General features: G+C 33.6%; 1 protein-coding gene across 1 annotated transcript in view; it reads left to right on the top strand.

Moving 5' to 3' along the window:
• LOC150075450 (uncharacterized) overlaps positions 1-15,186 on the top strand; it is a 286,845-nt gene that overhangs the window by 146,431 nt on the left and 125,228 nt on the right. Inside the window, exons 23-24 of the mRNA XM_090388490.1 lie at positions 560-793; positions 11,022-11,277. Coding sequence (XP_090244616.1) covers positions 560-793; positions 11,022-11,277 — 490 coding nt within the window. The remainder of the gene's footprint in view (positions 1-559; positions 794-11,021; positions 11,278-15,186) is intronic.

The raw sequence follows: 15,186 nt of genomic DNA, 5'->3' as shown, positions 1-15,186 counted from the left end.
TCTTTGCAAGCAATTTGCTGGGTTTTTTTTCAATTCTGAAACGGTCTTTCATATTTTAAATGATTTCATGTTATTTTAAATGCTAAATTTGGGTATTGGCATTCAGTGAAAATAAATAATAATATGTTTCTTTTTATACAGAAATGCTGTTTATTTGAAGCTATCTATTTGTTTTTTTTCTCAAGAATAAGAAAAATTACTGTAAATTGCTTTACAGTATATAATGTGTGACTTTTTGTGTAAAAATTACTTTTGTAGTTATGGCTCAATACATAAATGTTGCTTTTGCATTCCATATACATTTAGTAAAGCAGTAATTTTAACATTTAAAATAATGCCTATAACTTTAGACTCAAAAAAGAATTTGATACAATATCTCGGTAAAAGTAATTTTTTTATTTTTTTGACTCATATGTTTTTACTTCTTTGCAAGCAATTTGCTGGTTTTTTTTCCAATTCTGCCCATGTCAGCTTTAAGTACATTTATTATACACTTAAAACTTTTCTCTAACTAAAATTTTAATAGCAATTTAGATATTTTTATTTGTCATATTTTAAGAATTAGAATAAAACAAGATAATCTCTTTCACATTGCTAAGGTGAATGAAGGCATGAAATACAGGTCAGATGTGTTTGAAGATCAAAATAAGTCCCAGAAAGATGTGAAATTGAAGCTTTGGAGTAGAGATCGTATGGTCAGTTTAGAGACTCCATTCAACAATTATAAGCTTACCACGCAGCTTTTGAAATATGAGGATAACATACAACTTGATATGCTATTAACATACACCAAGTAAGTGGTTGATGCCTAAATATTTTTGATATGCTAAGATTTTTTAAAACAGGCAATCTTAACTTTGTACAGATTGCTGTCTCTTGGTGGTGAAGAACTTATTTGTGAAATTTGTAATCTTAAAATGTTAATTATAATATAAACAGCACTATAAATAAAAATTTAACTGAAATAAGAAAGCAGCTGCAAGGTGTGACTTTCACATTTATTATGTATGGTTATTTTGGACATATCTAACAACATTGCATTTCATGCTGATCTCTCACACACACACACACACACACACACACACACACACACACACACACACACACACACACACACACACACAGAAAGCAGAAAGCAGAAAGTCTGTTCATGCTTCTCTTCTGGCTTAAATAAAGCAGTTTTTTTGTTTATTTTAAATGTTATATGAACATTTTAAAATCAGACCATAGCTCTTCAATCCAATTAACCTGACATCCATATATTGAGGTCATTACTCATAGATATGTTGAAAAATGTTATGTGAAAAATTGATTTTACCATCTTGAAGGTTTGAAAACCCTTTAAGATTGGAAGCATTTTCAAATCTTTGGAAATTGTTTACCGCATTTACTTATTCATGTTGCATAGCTGCCAACTCTCTGGATTTACAACATGGAATTCATCTTTTTTACTCAGTTTTCTCCTTTTCCCCCTCATCTCACCATTGTAACGTGGTTGGTGAAAAAGGGTTTTCTCTCTTTTGCAAATAGTCAGTTTTTCTCCATCTTTTTCTTTTCACAAAAAGTAATAAAACAACATTAAAAATTGGGATTTTAAAAATTTTATGAATTTCTGTCTATTTTCTTTAACATATTGGCTGTTAGGTGTGTCATGGTAATCTATATTTCAAAACAAAAATGTGTGATAATAGCATCGTTCACTGTTATGTGCAGTAATTCTTAACACTTGTTTAGTACAAAGATAGTGAACATATTTTTCAATAAGATGCCAAAGCAATACGATGCAATAATTTCAGAACGTGTAAATGCAAGACATGCTATCTGAAAAAGATAACATGTTTGCCTTGTGCACCATATGTAAATGTGGTCTTTCAATTTTAAGCAGTGAGGAAACACAATATAAACAGACATTTTTATACAAATTAGAATTAATGACAGCATGCAGAGCATAGAAAGAACTGCAAAAATAGATGTTTCATTTCATGATAATGATGATGTCATATATGTGGAATGTTTATTCGCATCTTCTTTTGAGTCATAGAGGTATTTTGCTGCCAGAAATATGTTTCCTGATAGTAAAATAGAAGAAATATGTGGTTATGGAAAATCAAAAACAACAGACTTTGTTAGTGAAATTAAATGGATAATGAAAATTTGTAAAAGAATAAGAGAAGTTTACCTCAATATGATACATAGAACACTTCTGTATGATACTCTACAGAAATTAAAATGAAACAATTAAAAAATCGAAAATCTTACATTACAGCAAAAATAATTAAAAATCAATTGAACACAATTAAAAATCACATTGATGCAATTAAAAATTAAGTAAAAAATTAATTTAACGAAAAAATTGCCAAAGGATTTTCCTTCCTAAGGAAGGAAAATCGTTTTACAATTTTCAGCCACTTCTCAGCCCATCCACCTGAACTTTTCTAGATCCTGTTGCAGTAGCATACCGTCTTTAGTGTCATTAACAACCCTGCCAACCTTTTTATCATCTGTTAACTTCAACATTAAGCCTGATATACCTTCATTGATATCATTGATAAATGCACAAAACAACAATAGGCCCAGCACCGAATCCTGGGGAACTCCACTAATAACATTAGTCCACATAGAGCAGTGTTCATTCATTACCACTCTCTGCCATCTCCCACCCAACCATCCCTTCATCTGTCACAGCAACTTGCCCTTAATGCCATGCCGCTCTAATTTGTATAGTGGTCTTCCATGTGCAACAGCATCAAAGGCTTTCCTGAAATCCAAGTATTTGATATTTGTCAAAATTATTTTTTGCATCCAGTTCTTTTGTGACCACATCATAGTATCCAATCAGATTGGTCAGACAAGACCTCCCCTTAACAAACTCATGCTGTGTCTGAACTATTACTGCAGTCTTCTCTAGGTGATCCTGTATCACCTCTTTAACCAGTGACTCCGTTATTTGCCCTGGAACAGCAGTTAAACTAACAGGTCTATAATTATTTGTGCACCCCCCTTTGTGAATTGGTGATACATTTGCACATCTCAAGTCCATGGGGACCTCCCCTGACTCTAAGGATGTGCTCATAATTATGGCCAAGGATTTACTTACTTCCCTTGCTGCCTCCTTAAATATAACTAGATAGATTTCATTTGCCCCAGGTACTTTTTTTATGTTTAACTTCAACAATTTCTCCTCCACTTAGCTCTCAGTTATTACAAAATCACTTAGCTCTCTGTTAGAGTTTGATAAACTTCTGGCATTCCCCTCCTTGAATAACTCCTCATGAGTGAATGTAGATGCAAAATACTCATTCAATTTATCAGCTACTTGAGCAGGATCATCAATAGTCGAACCATCTATGTTAAGTGGACCAATCTGATTCATCCCCTTCTTTCTAGAGTTTACATAAGTAAAGAACTCTTTGCTGTTTTTCTTTGCATCCTTTGCCAAAGATTTCTCATAATCTGCCTTCGTCTGCCTAATCTCCTTTGTGACTTGATTACAGACTAGCTTATATCTGCAGTAGGCTTCTGAACAGGACAAAGTTTGCAAGAGTATCTTTCTTGAAACAATCCAAATCAGCTGATTTCTAATTGAATATCCAAACAAAAATCCACAAACAGAAAAATGCTAGGTAAGCTAATGTGTATTAAGTATACTGTATTGGTAAACAATTTTGTGCCTATATTTTAATATAAAATTGGTAATTTTTTAGTAAAATTTAATTTCAAGGACAGTGAGGATTTAAAAACTTCTTTCTTTTTCCAAAAAATCTATTTTTTGAAACTGCTGCATTTAAAAAAAAAAATAATCTAATTTTTCACCTGTTTTTTTTGCCAAAAACCTTATGTTTTCCTCCTGCTTACAAATTCTTGATTCCCAGGTTTTGAAAATAAAAAATTGTTAGCTATGAGTTCATGTTCCATATGGTATCATTGTTCCAGAACAAATATGAGAACTCACTACGTTTTGAAACCAAATGGAAAACTGTTCTTTCAAGAGAAGAGCTTCAGGTTTTCGTGTCTTATGTGGGTTATAATCTTATCTTGCTGCAGAATTTGTTTTTAAAAGACAATACCATTGCTCTTGCAGAAGGTTGCCATAAAAAAAAAAAAAAGTTGCCATATCACTTTGGAATTATTCCATAATTTGTATTCTCTTATAATAACAAAATTTATTACAATAATAGTGATCATCTTGACAGCTGCCTACATTGTAACCTTTGCATAATATAGTGGCCATTGTTCCCATTCCTCTGTTTTTTTGTTTTTTTTTTTATATGAACCAAGGAAGGGGAACACATACTTTGTTTATTGACATTTTGGTTAAGTAGAATGATTTTTATTCATTCATTGCCAGTTATATTGGGATGCCCATTAATGTTGACTAGTACACAAAACTGAACTTTTTGGTAGTGACTTAACTAGGATTTTGTGCTTATAACTAAATATCATAAATATGCTTTGATTTTAATTATTTTTTATTAAGATTTTACCTAATAATTAAATAAATAGTTTATTTAATTATTGAATAATAATTTAAAAAAACTATCATAATTGTATTAAATTATAAAATAAAATAATTATTAAATTATTATCCAATAGCCCATAGCTTTTATATTGTATTGTTATAATGCCTACAGCATTATAGTCTCATTATACTAATTTATTTAGATAATGACAGCTGTCACACTTTTAAAATGAATTAGATTCAGTCATTCTGAGTCTTTATTAACTCCAAAAACATGAATCAGATAAATTTGGACTAACAGTTCTCATTCTTTTCAATTTTCAGGATTTATTTAGAATATTTTTCTGGACTTTGTACCAAATTTCATGTCACTAAGTTAATCCATATCCCTGTGTGCATGCATCTCCTTTCCCCCCCTAAAAAATGCTAAAGAAATTCTATCTCAAGGTTGTATAGTATAGTGTAAATATCGTACAATGAGGTTATAGAATAGAAAATTTTTAACCTCTGAGGTATGTATTTATAAATCGAACATGCTTGAAAAGTAATTACAATCTGCCAGGACAGTTCATGGGGTTTTGTCAGTGATAACAGGAATTTTACCAGCAGGGATAAGGAGGTGATTATCCCATTGTGTAAGGCAAGGGTCAAGCCTCATCTTGAGTACTGCATACATGCCTGGAGGCCTCATTTAAGAAGGATGTGGTTCTGTTGTTATGGTTACGAAGAAGAGCAATGGGATCAGTAGAGGAACAAAAGGGTACTCTTACCAGAAAAGGTTTCAATTCTGCTAATTGCAGTGTCTGGAGACCAGGCACATGTGTGGAGATCTGATTGAGGTATTTAAGTTTTTAAATGCATTGAGCAAGCTCAGTGCTGATGGAATCCTTCCTCTTGCTCAGATTACACACATGAGAGAACGTAAATTCAAACTGAGGGTAGATGGTTGCAGGATAGATGTGCAGAAATTTACCTTCAGCCAGCGGGTGGTTGATTATTGAAACAAACTTCCATCTGGCATTGTAGAAGTGGGTAGTTTGAGTAAATTCAAAGAAGAATCAGACAAACTGTTAGAAGGGATGAACAGGTGATATAGGAAGTATTGTCCCTTTTTTTGGCTGATACTGTTTGAACTTGCTTTCTTGCATCATTTGCCACTACTAATATTAATTCACTGCATAAATTACTTAACTTGTAATTGAAACAAGTCAAATAATGTACACATTAAAAGAAGGAATGATTTAATCTTTACTCATTACATATCTTTCCTGCTTATCTACAGTTAGAAATTATAGGCAGATGGAAATCAGACATTTCCTGGAATGCACCTTCCACTTTATCAGTGATTGATACTTCACTGTTACAAAGAACTGAATGGCTAAAGATTTGATATCACGATCAAACATAGATTTTTTGTTACCTACATTTGTATTTACATTTAATAATTAAATTTTAAAATCCACCAATTATTACATAATACTAATAATACACTATCTAACTCAGTTAGATTGAGTATGTCACACAGATTAGATCCCATGTGTTAGGGTTTTTTTGGCTAGAGACCAATACAGTTGTGTGCTGCATGAGTTACAGAAAGTGGATTGTGGGCTGCAAGACTTGATCCTTAACGCCAATAATGATTTTTCAAAATAGAATTTAATTTTTTTGTTATCTACATTTATATTTACAGTTTTTTACATTTAATAATTAAATTTGAAAATTGACCAATTATTGCATAAAACTAATAACTGTTATTGAACTGTTGTTATTATTATATGGTTATAATAATATTGCTAAATTCTAAGAAAGATACATAAAACATGAGAAAGCAATATAGAAAAATCAAAAATTAGTAAAAATGTATATTTTAAAGTTGGTGGGAACCTATATTTTGTGGCATGCTATTTTTAAACTTGGAGTAATCATAACACTTGAAGGCTGCCTACATTGCTGCAGGGTGCAATGTGAAGGAGTGGGCTCCAGATTGGACATCCCTGACATTTGTTACCTTGTTACCTTTAGCCATTCAGTTCTTTGTAACAGTGAAGTATCAATCACTAATGAAGTGATAGGAATATAACATGAAATGCCTGATTTCCATCTGTATATAAGTTCCAACTAGGAATAAATAAATATTTAGATCTCACATAGGTTAAAGGGGTTTCATTCCTCCTTTTAATATATTTGTGTTACTTGTGTATAATGCCATTCAAGCAACGTCTGATGATAAATAAATTTTCTGTTTATACTCTGGGACAGCCACATAGGGTCAGAAGAATTCACAAGCTAGAGAGAATACAGACATCTACAAGTTATTCAAACAAGTTAGGTAATATGTACATTACCTAACTTGTTTCAACTGTAAGTTTTGAGGTGGGTATATATGTTTGATAAACATTACCAAAATTAAATTAAAGGAAAAAACTAAAGGAAAAAAGGGAAAAAAACAGATGATCTACCCAGCATAAAAAAAAAGGCTTTGTATCTTCAGAGGATATATCAGATGAACTTGATGCTCATTAAACACAGTATCAAGCATTTCCTTTAATTTAATTTGTAATTTACGTTTTTTTTCATTCGTAATAAAATCACAATCTAACCTGTAGATTTCTAGAGTTGCCGAGGTGTCAGTCCCACTTACTATACTCTCTGAATTTCTAGGATGCATCAATTTGTGTCAGTAGTGTACCACTCATTAAGATTAGATGTATTTATTCTCTTTGTAATAATTTTTCTACCTTTTTTATATACATTTGCTATTGATTAACTATGCAATATGCGTTTAGTTATAAATAAATAAAAAGCATGCAGCAGAAACTGTTTGTTGTTGGGGAGGGGAGGGGAGGGGAAGAGTTACTGATTAAACTCTGTTAGGTAAAGAAATGGGGACTTTTCTAAAGAAAGTCAGGATCTTACCAGACACTGGTATTATTATTAATAATATTAATAGAGTCAATCAATGCAAGAAAACCAGGCTTATTTATCATCAGCCTTAAAAAGTTTTAAAAAAGTAACCTAGTTTCATCTGGGTACCTGTCCAATTGTTTCTTAAATTTTTGTAAGTTTTCTAGTTATACAAATCCACTCTACACTGTTTGCTCTACAACTGTCCTTCATTAATTTAAAGTGTACGTCTTCAAATTTGTGCTACTGTGAAAAAAAAAAAAAAGAAAAGAACAAGATAACAGCATAATTTACTTTGTGGTATAAGCATACCACAAATACTGCTTCCTCTACATCAAAATAACTTTCTCTTTTTCTTCTCAGTATTGCTTTTCTTTTAAAGAGTTGTTGACTGCAAATCACAGAGATTCCACAGCTGGGGCAGTATCCCAAAACTACTGTTTAAAACTGTTACTCTATCCAAAAAAACGTTTAAGTTAATTAATGGTGTCTCTTTTACAAATTTACTCCTCTCCTTGTCACAGATATTTTCACTTTTTGGTTCATTCCTTTGTATAGATAATTCCATAGGCGGCATGGTTCTTAATTGGCATCTATAGATCCACCTTTTTTTTCCAAAAAAAGTCTGAACTCATGCATCAACTAGTGAACATCCATTCACAGTTTAGCTAATTGCCAAATTCAGCAAACTAACTTTTCTTTTTCTTCCTCTATTCCTTTTTCTTCTGTTTTTTGGGCACCGCCTTTTCCCCTTATATATTTCCTGAAAATTACATTTACAGAAATTTAAGTCTTATATCAGAAAAAAGTATCTTTTGTGTTTTCAACTCATACACAATACTAGAGTACCATGGGTTCTAAAAACCTTTCATGTTTGGAGTTATCTTTAAAAAATTATTTATGATATTAGCATGTGTATGGTGCACATTGTTGAAGTTTATTCAAGAAACTTGTAGATACATATAAATGGTTTAAGACTTCTTGCAGGATCATCTAGACAAGACTGCAGCAATAATTCAGACACAGCATGGGTTTGTTAAGGGAAAGTCTTGTCTGACAAATTTGATTGATTATTATGATGTGGTCACAAAGGAACTGGATGCAAAAAATAATTTTGATATCATATACTTGGATTTCAGGAAAGCTTTTGACACTGTTGCGCATGGAAGACTACTGTACAAATTGGAGCAGAATGGTATTAAGGGTAAGTTGCTACAATGGATAAAAGGATGGTTAAGTGGGAGAAGACAGAGGGTGGTAATCAATGGGTGCTGCTCTTCGTGGACTAATGTTATTAGTGGAGTCCCACAGGGTTCGGTGTTGGGTCCACTGTTGTTTTGTGTATTTATCAATGATATTGATGAAGGTATATCAGGCTTAATGTTGCAGATGACACAAAGGTTGGCAGGGTTGTTAATGACAGTAATGGCAGTGTGCTACTGCAACAGGATCTAGATAATTTGGGCAGATGGGCTAAGAAGTGGCAACTGAAGTTTAACCGTGACAAATGCAAAGTACTGCATATGGGTAGAAGTAACCCCAGAGAAACGTACCAACTGTGTGGTACTACACTTAAGGTGGTAGAAAATGAAAAAGATCTGGGAGTAATTGTGCAGTCAGATATGAAGTTTTCTGAGCAATGCAGACAGGCTGCTAGGGCAGGTCATGGGGTTTTGTCAATGATATATAGGAATTTTGCTAGCAGGGAAAAGGAGGTGATTGTCCCTCTGTATAAGGCAATGGTCAGGCCACGCCTTGAGTACTGCGTACAGGTCTGTAGGCCTCATTTTAGGAAGGATGTAGATTTGCTTGAGCGTGTACAGAGAAGAGCAACACGATTGGTGAGGGGAATGAAGGGATCCTCTTACCAAGAGAGGCTTAAGTTCTGCAAATTGCAGTGGCTGGAGACTAGGCACCTGCGCGGTGGTCTGATTGAGGTCTATAAGGCCTTGAATGGGTTGAGCACGCTGAATTCTAATGGGATCCTTCCACTTGTTCAGATTACGAACCTACGGGGACATAAGTTCAAATTAAGAAAGGGCAGATGTAGAATAGATGTGCGGAAATTTGCCTTTAGCCAGCGGGTGGTTAATTGCTGGAACAAACTTCCATCTGTCGTGGAAGTTGATAGGTTAAATAAATTTAAGGAGGAACTGGACAGGCATTTGGAGGGAATGGTGTGATTTTTTTTTTTTTTTTTTTTTGACTGATGCTGCATAAGCTCATACACTTGCTTTCTTGCATCACGTGCCACTACTACTACTACTACTACTACTTCATTTGAAGAAACATGTGTCAAATGGGCTACTTTAGCATTAGTAGTGGCAAATGATGCAAGAAAAAAAACACACTTCCTACCCACCTGTTCAATCCCTGTAATAATTTTTCTAGTTCCTTCTTAAATTTATTCGAACTACCTACCTCCACAGCACCACATGAGAGTTTGTTCCAAGAATCAATTACCCACTGGCTGAAAGGCAAATTTCCATACATCTGTCCTGCAACTGTCCTTCCCCTTAAATTTATGCCACTTCATGTGTGTTGCCTGAGCAAGAGGAAAGATGCCATCAGCATTTAGATTATTCAGTACATTCAAAACCATAAAAACCTCAAACAGATATCCTTGCAGGTGTCTCATTTCCAGCTACTGCAATCTACAGAACCGAAGCCTTTCTTGGTAAGAGTACCTTAGTGCTTTGTGAACTACCAGGAAAGTTATTAGTAAATAGTAGAATATAGTAGAGAAGATTAAAATTATTCTTTGCATAAGGTCTTTATTAGTACATATTTGAATATTTCTGTTAATCATTCATGACTCCCAGTTGATTCCTTCAGGGTTCCAAAATCTTCCAAGTAAGTTTTCACTTTGAATTTGTGGTTAGCCAGTCTCAGTTGCAAATTTTCTGCATTTCATCCCATAAACACACAAATCAGTGTGAACACAAACATTTATAAACATAATACATATGTCCCCACCCATATGAAATTATCTTTTATGGTATGAATTTGTCTAATAAATTTTGTTACATACATATCAGTGAAACATCATTTCGACTTCCTTAATTAACCTGGTAATATCTGTCAGGCATGCACCCAGGATTTCTATTTGGAACCTTGCCTTACAGAAAATCACGCAGTTTTTTTTTTTAATCGTCTCTTTTGGGAAGCAGTGAGCCCTAAAAACTCTATCCCAGGGTTCACCATTGTTAGCATTAGCATTGGCATTAGCATTAGCATTAGTAGAGGCATTTGATGCAAGAAAGCAATGTTGCATAATAATACTGAAAAACATTCTTTATATACTGTAGTATGCAAAGTGTGTCATGCCAACTAGATATAATTTTTTCCTTATTTTTAAGTTTTTATTTACACAAAATAGCCAAGTTTTCTTTCTTGCTTTCTCAATTGTGTGTTAGACTTGCAGAAAACAGTAAATGGTTGCATATCTGATCCATACATCTTATAGACTTAAACGTATGTCCAATTTTTATCCAATTTTTGATAATTGAAATTAGAATTATCCTAATGTAATATATTTAATTAATGGAAGTAGATAACAGAATTGAATATATTTTTCTTTATTTAGCTCATATTTTCTTAATTTAGTTCATATTTTTGTTTCATGTTCATTTTAAAATTTTATTCTTTTTCTATTTAGCCTTCATGAAGATTGGAAGTGGCTTTCCAAAATTCTGCCACATACATTTTGGGAAAATGAAAGTACAGCCTGGATAAAAACACATGTGAAATGGATTCAGTCCAGTACAAGGAAAAGAAGCCCCTCAACTGGTGTTGTAACAGTTGCTAACCCATATGCTGTTGTTAAATATGATATCCATTCTCTGGATGTACCAGGACATTCTCAGTTCCATGGGAACTTATCACTAACTCAGAAGAAGACAGGAAAATTGCTAGTAAGTGATTTCAGACATTCAGAATTGTTTGTTATTTATATATGCTCATATTCAATACAACTTTTTTCTTAAGATTAAATGCCATATTGCATATTATAAAATAGTTTGTAACTATTTTATGGAACTAATTTCATAAAACTAATATCATGAAAAAATATGTGGAGTATTAGTTATTTTTAGAGATTTTTAAAGTATCATTTGGAACTAGATTTGGGCTTAGACTCTTTAGGAAAGACTGTTTATCAACAGTCTTTCCTAAAGTAACTAATATCATTTTTAATTGAATAACACCACCTAATTGGTGAATCCGTTATTCATTAAAAATTCGAAGGCAGCTGTGACCAGTTTTGGACCTATTTGGGTCCGAATAGGTCCAAAACAGAACTCATCAGACAACATGTAGTCTCAATTAGCAACATTTGTGTTGAGTGTTGAATAAATGTATCAAATCTAAAAGAGAGCAAAGTAATGTGTAGAAGAAATTTCCAATTTAAAATGTAACTTTCATTTGATATATGATACAGAGAAATACAGAAATACATAGTTGTAGATTATGTTTTTTTTTTTTACTATTTCAGTTCAGATTTCAATACCTATTCAAGATTTCAAGTAAAGTGGGCTATTAGTGTAGCCCACCAATAGTCCACTTTACTTAAAAATTGTTCATTATAATTGATTTATAGACTTTAGAAGTATAACCAATCTTTTGAAAACGAGTGAGCAACTTTAATAATTATCTGTTAGTATGATAAACTGTATGTACGTTTTTTTATTTCTCACCATGAATGAGCCAGAATCCTGATGGACATCTCCTCCGTTCTTGCTATCTTCTTTGTTATTGTTATTGATAAAAACTACAGGGCATTTGTCCTCTCAAACATACAGTCAGATGTTCCATTTGAGTTTGCAAATGTAATCGATCCTACGTACCTTGGAGGAAAATACATTTTCAGAGAAAGAATTTTGCTTCTCCTTTCTTATATTAGTTTTCTTCATCACATCATTGAATTTAGAGAAAATTTCTTTTTTTTCCCCAGATAATTTTTCATCTAAATTTAAAACATGTATTAGGATTCATGAAAGTAATGACTAATAATTTATTCTCTGCATTGTATTTTTCCATCTTGTTGTCTTGGGGAAGGTTTAGAAATGACATTGTTATCCACTAATGATAACAGTATCAACTAAAATTACTTTAATCAAATAATATCATCAGGATGGTCAATCCATTATTCATTAAGAACTTGAAGGCACTACTGTGACCTGGTTTCAAAGCTCAGTGGCTCTCTATCAGACAGTAGTAGATTCACTGGACGGAACACTATGACAAAAAGACAGAAAAATATAACCCAGAGAAGCATTTTTTATCATATTTAAACATTTGCATTAAAATGGAACCTTTTCCTTAATTGCTGCAATGGACTAACAGAGTATAGGGATTTAATATTCAAGTTGCTTTGATTACTTTTGAAGTCAGAAGGTTTTGCATACACTGCATGGCTGCTTATTTAAATGTGATATATTGTTTGCCACAAGGTTGCTAATTTTTAACAAATAATCAATTCAGCTTCTTGGCAGTATTATTTGATTAAAAATCATCTTACTAATTTTAGATCAACTTGTGGATAAAATTTTTGTTTCTAAAGTGAGAATAAGCCGAAGCCAGTTACTGTCTCTGAATAGCTTTCCAAGTTATGAAGAAAAATATAATGCAAAGAAGCTTTTATTATCATATTATTTCAACACCTGCATTGAAATATAACCTTATTCCTTTACTTAATTGATGTCTAGTTAGTACTTCACTCAGCTTTTTTTCTACTGCACATACAATTCTAGCCTGGAATATGCATGGTGATGTGCTTGTGGTCCCAGTTACCTTACAGTAATAAAGTCCAGCCCAACTGTTATTCTGTTACATTCATTTGCTATCTTTCTTTGTCACCTCTCTAAAAGCAAAAAATCATTTATTTCCTAAACAGCTGAGTTACTTTTTTTTGTAACTTTAATGTTCATAACTCCAATAAGCTCAAATGATGCAAGGAAGCAAGCTTATATAGCAACAGCAAAAAAAAAAAAAAAAAGTTCACCCATCTATACCTTCCAAAAATTTGTCCAGTTCTACCTTTAATTTATTCAACCCATCCACTTTCACAACAGCAGATGGAAGTTTCTTCCAACAATCAACCACCTACTGGCTGAAGGCACACCTCTTCACATCTATCCTGCAACTATCCTTCCTAAACTTCAATTTATGCCCCCTCATATGTTTAGTCTCACCAAGTGGAAGAATACCATTAACAATCAGCTTACTCAATCCAGTGAAGGCTTTAAACATCTCAGTCAGATCTCACAGTAGACACCTTGTCTCAAGACATTGCAATTTGCAGAACTGAAGTCTTTTTAGGTAAGAACACCCTTTTGTTCCCTTTACCAACCTGATTGCCCTTCTCTGCACCCGTTCCAGCAGACCTACATCCTTCTTCAAGTGAGGCCTCCAGGACTGTATACAGTATTCAAGATGCAACCTAACCATGGCTTATACAAAAAGGGATAGGCACCTCCGTAGCCAGGTGGGGCAGGAGCAGCAGTGCGTAGCACACGCTTCTTGATTAGACCGGAGTTTGAGCCCGTGACCACGAAATACGGAGGATGCGGAAAGGTCAGGGAATGACCACCGCATATCCCCGGAGCAATATGGCCTTAGTTGCTAATGCTCCTAAAAAACAAATAACAACAACAACAACAACAACGGATAATCATCTTCTTATTCTTGCTTGCATAGTTTCTGCATATCATTGATAAACCCAATGAGCTGTCCTGGCAGCATGTTGATTAGGCAATTTTAATATCTAACTACACAATTATCCCCAAGTCTTTTTCATTCTCTGCTACCTGAGTGTAGTACCACACGGTTGATAAGTTACTGTGGGATTACTGCTACCTATGTGCAGTCAGAGCCGGCCCAAAAATTTGTGGGGCTCTAGGGGCCTGTTTAAAAGTTATGCGGGATGTTTTTGTAATAGTGATTTTATTTTATTTATTTATTTTTTTTTTTTTTCAAATTTTATAGTAACTGAGACATAAGTAAATAATTTTATATTATACTGAACAAAAATTTTAAATACAAATAATATTTAAAACAATATCAACGATATTGTTGATATTGTTAATGAGATGGCAAATAAAGTTTATCATCGACAAATGTAAAGTATCAAGTACCCAGAGTAACGTATCAATTCTGTGGTACTATACTGACAGTGGTAGAGAATGAAAAAGGACCTGGGGGTAATTGTGCAGGCAGATATGAAGTTTTTTGAGCAGTGCAGACTGTCTGCAAAGGTAGCTCATGGTGTCTTGTCAATGATATAGCAGGGGTAAGGAGGTAATTATCCCCTTGTATAAGGCAGTGGTCAGGCCACACCTTGAGTACTGCATACAGGTCTGGAGGCCTCATTTTAAGAAGGATGTAAAGCTGTTGGAACAAGTACAGAGAGGAGCAACAAGATTAGTGAATGGAACGAAGGGCTTACGAAGAAAGGCTTAAGTTTTGCAGAGTACAGTGTCTGGAGACTAGGCACTTGCGAGGTGATCTGATTAAAGTGTATGAAGCCTTAAATGGTTCGAGCATGCTCAGTGCTGATTGGATTCTTCCTATTGCTCAGAATAATCACCTGAGAGGGCATAAATTCAAATTGAGGAAAGACAGTTGTAGGATAGATGTGCGGAAGTTTGCCTTTAGCCAGTGGGTAGTTGATTGGTGGAACAGACTTCCATCTTTTGTTGTGGAAGTTGATAGCCTAAATAAATTTAAGGCTGAGCTGGACAGGTAATTGGAATGAACGGAGGTGTGAAACGGGATCAGTTTTTTTTTTGACTGATGCTGCATAAGCTTGCTTTCTTGCATCGTAT

This window comes from Mastigoproctus giganteus, chromosome 14 (assembly GCF_048544385.1).
Source record: "Mastigoproctus giganteus isolate SK-2022 chromosome 14, ASM4854438v1, whole genome shotgun sequence".
Taxonomy (NCBI): Eukaryota; Metazoa; Arthropoda; class Arachnida; order Uropygi; family Thelyphonidae; genus Mastigoproctus; species Mastigoproctus giganteus.
Note: the sequence above shows the minus strand (reverse complement) of the source record. Positions and strands in the feature narration are given on the sequence as shown.